Below are 7230 nucleotides of genomic sequence, written 5' to 3' on the forward strand. Positions count from 1 at the left end.
AGGATAAGTGCTAGAGAGCGCTCATGGGAAACAGTATTGAGGATTTTAACTATATTTGCATTTGTATATAAACTTAAATATTAACATATCACATTAGTTTTCCAGTGCTTTTCATATTCTGAAAGTATACAATTTCTTAAGTAATATAACTTTTTCAGTTAATATTCTTTCTACAAGATTTTTTTAGCATTGAAGTGCTTCGTTTAGGCACATTTTCAAACCTACTGGCATTTTTTTTTCACAATGAAAATATCCTTACAAACAAAGATACATGACCAAAGGGTTCCAGTATATGTTCTATCAAGCCTCTTTCTTTCCTCTGCACTAAGATATTAACAGCAATGAAGGAGAAGGTTCATGAATACTGTACAACAATATATTCGAAAAGATGTGTAAATCAGATGTGGATACTTAAATACTCTAGTGAACTTTTATAAAATTTGAAATCACAAAATTTTACCAAAATCAATAGCATCAAAACATATGACTTTTCAACTCTTCATACAACCATTCACGACGATCAAATTGAAGTCCAGCCTTATTGACATCATGGCTGCTTTTTAAAATAAAAATTGAACTCGTAAATTTACTTACCTTGTCATTGGTCCTTTGTAAACAATTTTGTTAAAAACATTCTGATTGTACACACAAGTACTCAAAAATGATATTAAAAAGATGATTGAGTTTCTAATTGACAATATTTATGTAGTTTTTGGAGATCAAGTCTTCCGGCAATCTGTCGGAATTTCCATGGGTTCTCATTGTGCCCTGTTATTAGCAGACCTATTTCTGTATTCATATGAAGCAGAATTTATTCAAAAATTCTTCATGAAAAGACGTCTCATGCTGTGGCCTTCAACTCAACATTTACGTATATCGATGACGTTTTATCAATTAACAATATTAATTTTCATCCCTTAATATCCCTTTGAACTCGAAAGAAGGATACCACAGAGTCTGACACACCTGCTTCATATTTGGATAATTTACTAAAAAGGCATAAATGGGAAAACTTACAACAAAGCTTTATGATAAACGTGATGACTTCAACTTTTCTATCGTCAACTTCCCTTATTTATGTAGCAATATACCATTATCACGTGCATATGGAGTTTATGTCTCCCAGTTGATTCTATATGCAAGAGCATGTTCTGCGTACAAACAATTTCTAAAACGAGGCAAGCTATTGACAATTAAGTTGATGAAACAATAATATTAAAAAGTCAACATTTTGCAAATCCTATGGTCGGTACAAATTCCTTGTCAGCACATTGCGTCGAATGTTGACTGACTTTTTTCATACAAATTGTTAAGCCATTTTTTTCACACTGATCATGACAAAGATTACTATTTTTGTTATGTTCATATTTCATCAAAAGTTATACATGCATTTTGCAATTTGAAAATATCAAAAGTGTGGCAAACTTCTCCATTTTCATTCTCTTCACGGAAAACACTCTCTGTTAAATAGAGCAATTAATATAAACCATCATGACGCAGACTAAAACTGCCAAAGTTTCTCCAAATTGTTGTAATATTAAAAAAAATATAAAATATTAAATATAGAGAAAAATAATTTTGTAAGTCGGATATGGAATTTTATTTCATTCATGAGACAGGAGGTTTTTTATATTTTCACTCGTACTTTGCACTCATGAAAACATCAAAAAAATCCTATCCCACTCGTGAAATACATGCAAATTCCTATATATATGAATATCCTATATATAGTCCTCCGATTAAAATACACACTGTTTACTGTATAGTGAATCTTATGACATGGGTATGCTCATCAATTGCCATGCCACTCATATTTATTTCTTCCATACTAGGGTGTTTTGCATTCAAACGGTAAATTAAATGCTTTACTTTACAAAAACACAGTCCTTAATTCAATACATAAGGAATGTTCCTAAACAGCCAAGAAGCAGTTGTTGTTTATAATTTTAAACCAATTTCTTGGTTTTGGAATAGACCATTGCAAATTTATGCTAGTGGGTAATTTGTACTGAATATGCTATGAGAAATGTTTTGTGTGGTACTAGTTTGTTAATTATCAAATCTCTGTGGAGCTTTTATTTGTATATTGGAGCTATCTGAAGTTGAATTTCTCTGAAATAGTCTTCATCTCCAAATACTGGCTTCCAAAGCTCGTCTTCAAATTTTAGGACATCTTTGAAAGAAAATATATGCTTATCCAAACAATCATTTACTTAAGATATCAGCACAAACAGAGGCATTGCTTTTATTTTCAGAAAATTATAGATTTATGCTGTCCATAAATTGAGATAGTTGAGTCCAGTTATTGAGTGTATTTGTTTGAATATGGACACAAAGTAGCAAAATCAAATATTTTATGCACCCCCCTCCCATGAATATATCCAGTGCAAATAATATTTGTCATGTTTGTCTTCTATCCTTTTGTCTTTCCGTCTGCCCTTCGCATTCTATCTCTAGAGTGATCACCATATTATGGGCATTTGTGCTATCTTTCAATATGACCTACGTGGACATTTAAAACTTGACCTTATTCACATCTTATGATTATCACTCTGATATCTTGGAAACTTAGATCGTAATCAATTGTTCCAAAGAAATGTGTTTACTAAGTTCATGTAGACCCAAAAAAGATCTCACTGGAAACGAAAGGCGAACTGTTTTCATTTTATCGATAATTTTCGTGGCAGTTTTCAGCGGTTTTATTGGAATTCAAAATTTACAAAGTACTCTTAACAATGAGGCAGGGCGCGGAGTGATTTCTCTATCTGTGGTCTACGCTGGCTTTATTATTTCGTCATTTTTTGCTCCTTCATTCATCCGTGTTTTGACTGCTAAAAGCTGTTTAATTTTAGGGTTTATTTCTCACGTAGCATACGCAGCGAGTAATATTTATGCTGTATTTTGGACGATACTTCCGGCCTCCACCTTTGTTGGACTTACTTCCGGACTAATATGGACATCGCAAGGAATGTTCATATCACGTTGTGCTATCTCATTCTCGGAAACCCAAAACACTCCAATGAAGGACAGCTTTGGCAAATTCCATGGAATATTTTTCTTCGGTATGGCATTTCCTAGATTAGTTGGAAATCTTCTTTCGTCTGTTATCTTAATGCAAGGACATTACAATGAAACAACAACCAATGCTTCAGACCTATTCACGATAAAATTATGCGGTGCAGATTTGTGTCCAAAACATACTGTAACAGAGGAACAGTTCTCCTTGCCAGATCCACTGACCGTCAAAATACTCATGACAGTGTTTGTAACGTCCAGTATCATTGGTCTGCTCTTGTGCATTTTCTTTTTACCACCACTCACAACTATTGTTCCGTTATCACAAAAAGGTGCCTTAAGGAACATGCTATCAGCATCTTGTTCATGTCTTCGTGTAAACACTGAAGCAAATCTGATTCTTCTTGTCCCGTCCGCTTTATTACTTTCATTTTTTGAGTCCTTCCTGTGGATTGACATCTCTAAGGTTTATAAACAATTCTCTTTTGTAACTTGTTTGATACCATCTAGTGCTTATCGTGTTTGATACCAAAGCTTTCTTTCAAAAAGTAAAGAAAAATTCTAATGTACATAATGAATATTAAAGTTGAATATATTTTTTAAAAACAGAATGCTATTCTTTAGGCCTATATCAGCTGCCCCTTTGGTGTGAAGATCGTTGGATTCTCAATGGCCCTGCAAGGACTCTTCAGTGGAATTTCTTCTGTTGTCCTTCCAGCACTTGCTAATTTGATTAGTAGAAAATACGTGATATCTTTAATAATTATTGGAATCATTACATCGCATGTGGGCTTGTTGGTGTGGACACCCACCAATGACAAATTGTTACACATGCTGGGATTCGTTTCTCTACATGGAATACTGGACGGCGGGTTCCGTACATTAATATTTAGTAAGTGACAATATAAAATTACTGCGTTTTATGTAAAAGAATAAGATTGCAGACCTCCGATGAAGTATGTTGCAACTTTGCTTTATATTACATGCATTAGGTCGAATGTTGACACAGTCTGACGTTTTCATACAAAATGTTAGGTCATTATTTACACACTAAATTTCTAAGGATTTTTTCCGTTTGCCCAATCATGGCAAGGAGCACAGGGCGTATGTGACCGGTCGACAGGGGATGCTAACTCCTCCTTGACACCTGATCCCATCTCTGATGGGTCCGTGTTCTTAAAGGTCCGTGTTTGCTCTGCTCCAAATTTGTATTGTTTCAATGCACTTCTGAGCTTGATTGCTGTTTGTTATCTTCATATTTCATGCAACCGTTTGAGACTCTGTATGAAGCATTCAATCAGATAACCCTTTTATGTATTTATCTTTATCATTTTGACTATTTTTATACGTAGTATAGCACATCGGATATCGAGTTATAGCATCTTTTCCATTTACATAAAACAGTATATATTTGAGCAAATATGAAAAGACCATTCGATACCATTTGTTGTATTCATATGTTGTATTGACATCTGTTGAGTGAATTTTCAGTGAATGTATTTTTTTTTACTTTAGCTGTAGTATCATATATGTACCCAGACAAGACAGATGGGGCCTTTGCCAGCGTAGCCACGTGGCGTGCAATAGGTTATACAATTAACATCATACTGGCATATTATCTATGTGTCAGAACGAGGCTGTATATGATGTTTGCACTTGGTGCCCTTTCCATGGTCACGTATGTTGTCTTGGAGATACGTCTGAGAATGAAAAAGAAAATCAGCGAGATCGTTATTGACGAAGGAAGTGAGAGTAATGTAGACTTAAGGGATTCTGATCAATAAATTATACGAAAAAGAATTACATGTACAATGTATAGTATTTTTTATCAACTTCTGCTGCATTAAACATCTACAATGTATATAGTTTTGTATTAAATGGTTTAACTGATAAATAAAACTCTGTTGTATTGCTCTGAAGAAAGACTCAAGGGTTGTGTGGTTGAGCAGAATGTAGAGCAATGGATTTGCAAAATAGATTTTTCTAAGCATATGAATATTTGCAAGCATACTCAGAACATTATTTTCGTTGCAAATGTCTCGAAGAGAGGACAGCAAAGCATTAATCTGGGAATATTGATATATACGAGGGTTGTCCGGTAAAATCGTGGACAAAGCGTTTTTATCGAAAAATAATGGGCGCTCTAAGCTGAAATTTCCAGCTAATGTTTATTTATCATATTTAAGTGCATCTTAATGTTTAGACAAAAATAAAGATTTTATTATGCTTGAATGTGCACAGGGTATGGTCTTACGGCGCACGATCAAAAAAGAAGGGTTTCGTTAAAGAATACACGAGTATTATTTCGAAATAAAAGTATTAAATAGATAAAGTTGGGATAAAGATTATCCTTTTTTTAAATCCTCTATTTATTATGTCGTCTTTTTAAAAATTTCAAGGCTTTTGCTCAATTTTTGGAAGTTTCCCGAGCATTTGAAATTGGAAAGTGGTAAACACAATACACGAAAAATGGCGACGTTTGATGACGTTACGGCGCATCAGAGAGCAGTTCAGTTTGAGTTAGATGTAGTAAAGACGCCCTAAGAGACTTTAAATGACTACAGAAGAAAAAAAAATCACTAGATCTTTAGAATACAAGTGAAATGGAATTTTTCTAAGCGGAAGCTTTTTGATCGAGTCCCCTATGGAACGCCAAATTAACATATATTCAAATATTTGAACCTATCTTCAATTAATTATACCTATCTTCAAATCAATTGTACCTATCTCCAAATGAATTAAATATAGGTTTAATTCAATTATACCTATCTTTAATTCATTTGAAGATAGGTACAATTGATTTTAAGATAAGTACAATTGAATTGAAGATAGGTGCAAATGCCATGAATTAAAGATAGGTATAATTGATTTAAAGATAGGTGCAATTGAATTGATCCTATCTGTAATTATAAAGAAACTGACAATAACAACTACTCCCCATAAAAATGCACTGTGCAGTTCCCTCCATGTTCAAGTCGCTGTTAGAGGGAGCTTTCATTATTTTCAATAACACAAAACGAATTGAACCTAGGTATAATTGAATTGTACCTATCTTCAAATCGTTTGTGGATATGTTATAATTGTACCTATCTTCAAATCAATTGTACCTGTCTTTAAATCAATTGTACCTATCTTCAAATGACTTGAAGATAGGTATAATTCAATTGAACCTATCTTTAATTGAATTGAAGATAGGTGTAATTCCATTAAAGATAGGTGTAATTTATTTGAACCTAGGTATAATTATATAGAGATAGGTATGATTATTTACACCTATCTTTAATTCAATTGTATCTATCTTTAATTCAATTATACCTATCTTCAATTCATTTGGAGATAGGTTCAATTATTTGAAGATAGGTACAATTATTTGAAGATAGGTTCAAATATTTGAATATATGTTAATTTGGCGTTCCATAGTCCCCGGGTAGAACAAAACAAACAAACAGCTACTAGCAATAGCGAAAGACGCTGTCAGTGTAGACCGTCGATATAAGATTATTTATTTGGTTTATTCTATTTAGTTGAATAATAGTGAGAGTACTCTTCATAACTTACTAATAAATCTTCAGAAGGTCCCATGTGTGTGCGAAATTGGTTATTCGACTGTTTATGGAGGAATAAATGGAAACTCAAGTGTGTGTTTTAGTGAAATTCCCGAATTTAAGAAGGCTTATCCAACTTTTTTTATCAAATAGGAAACGCAACGCTGCTTTAGACACCTTGACGTTATCATCCGTGCGCCGTAAGGCGATACCACACATAACATAAAATCTCATATTTTGTTTATTTGAGCATAATATATCTATTTGAAATATATTGATTGAAAATGTACTAAAGAGTAGTGAAAATTTTAGAACGCAGTGATGATTATATTTCACTCTAGACAACTTGTCCACGATTTTACCGGACAACCCTCATAAAATTACCTAAGAATTTTAGTTGTAAAAGTAGAAATATCAATATCAACCATGTATGCTATTCCGAGGTTACCATACAAGCATTTCTGTTCTTCTGTGTATATTTTTTTTCTTCATATTTTATTTTTATTTCTTAATAAAAACAAACATAGAAATAAATATATAACATACTTAGAACAAGTTACATTACGAACTTAAGATAATATGACAATATTGACTTAATACAATGTAAAGCAATTGAAACATGTATTCAAAAATATTTTAGGCAAAATCTTTAAAAAGTCTGTAGTCTACA

General features: G+C 32.9%; 1 protein-coding gene across 1 annotated transcript; it reads left to right on the top strand.

Moving 5' to 3' along the window:
• Window positions 1-2596: 2596 nt before the first annotated feature.
• LOC133197400 (protein unc-93 homolog A-like) lies at window positions 2597-4804 on the top strand. Its single transcript, XM_061333416.1, has 3 exons — window positions 2597-3481; window positions 3640-3907; window positions 4531-4804. The coding sequence occupies exons 1-3, from the start codon at window positions 2597-2599 to the stop codon at window positions 4797-4799; spliced, it is 1422 nt and encodes a 473-aa protein (XP_061189400.1). The 3' UTR covers window positions 4800-4804.
• The last annotated feature ends 2426 nt before the right edge of the window (window positions 4805-7230 follow it).

This window comes from Saccostrea echinata, unplaced genomic scaffold (assembly GCF_033153115.1).
Source record: "Saccostrea echinata isolate AGI-Se365-2 ecotype Australia unplaced genomic scaffold, CSIRO_AGI_Sech_v1 ptg000001l, whole genome shotgun sequence".
In the NCBI taxonomy this organism is placed as follows: Eukaryota; Metazoa; Mollusca; class Bivalvia; order Ostreida; family Ostreidae; genus Saccostrea; species Saccostrea echinata.

What these genes read in the sequence shown, in the direction of transcription:
- LOC133197400 (XM_061333416.1), top strand. Translation starts at nt 2,597, where the DNA reads ATGTGTTTACTAAGTTCATGTAGACCCAAAAAAGATCTCACTGGAAAC. An exon ending in TGTGGATTGACATCTCTAAG is followed by an intron (nt 3,482 to 3,639) that starts GTTTATAAACAA and finishes GCTATTCTTTAG; the next exon opens with GCCTATATCAGCTGCCCCTT. An exon ending in GTTCCGTACATTAATATTTA is followed by an intron (nt 3,908 to 4,530) that starts GTAAGTGACAAT and finishes TTTTTACTTTAG; the next exon opens with CTGTAGTATCATATATGTAC.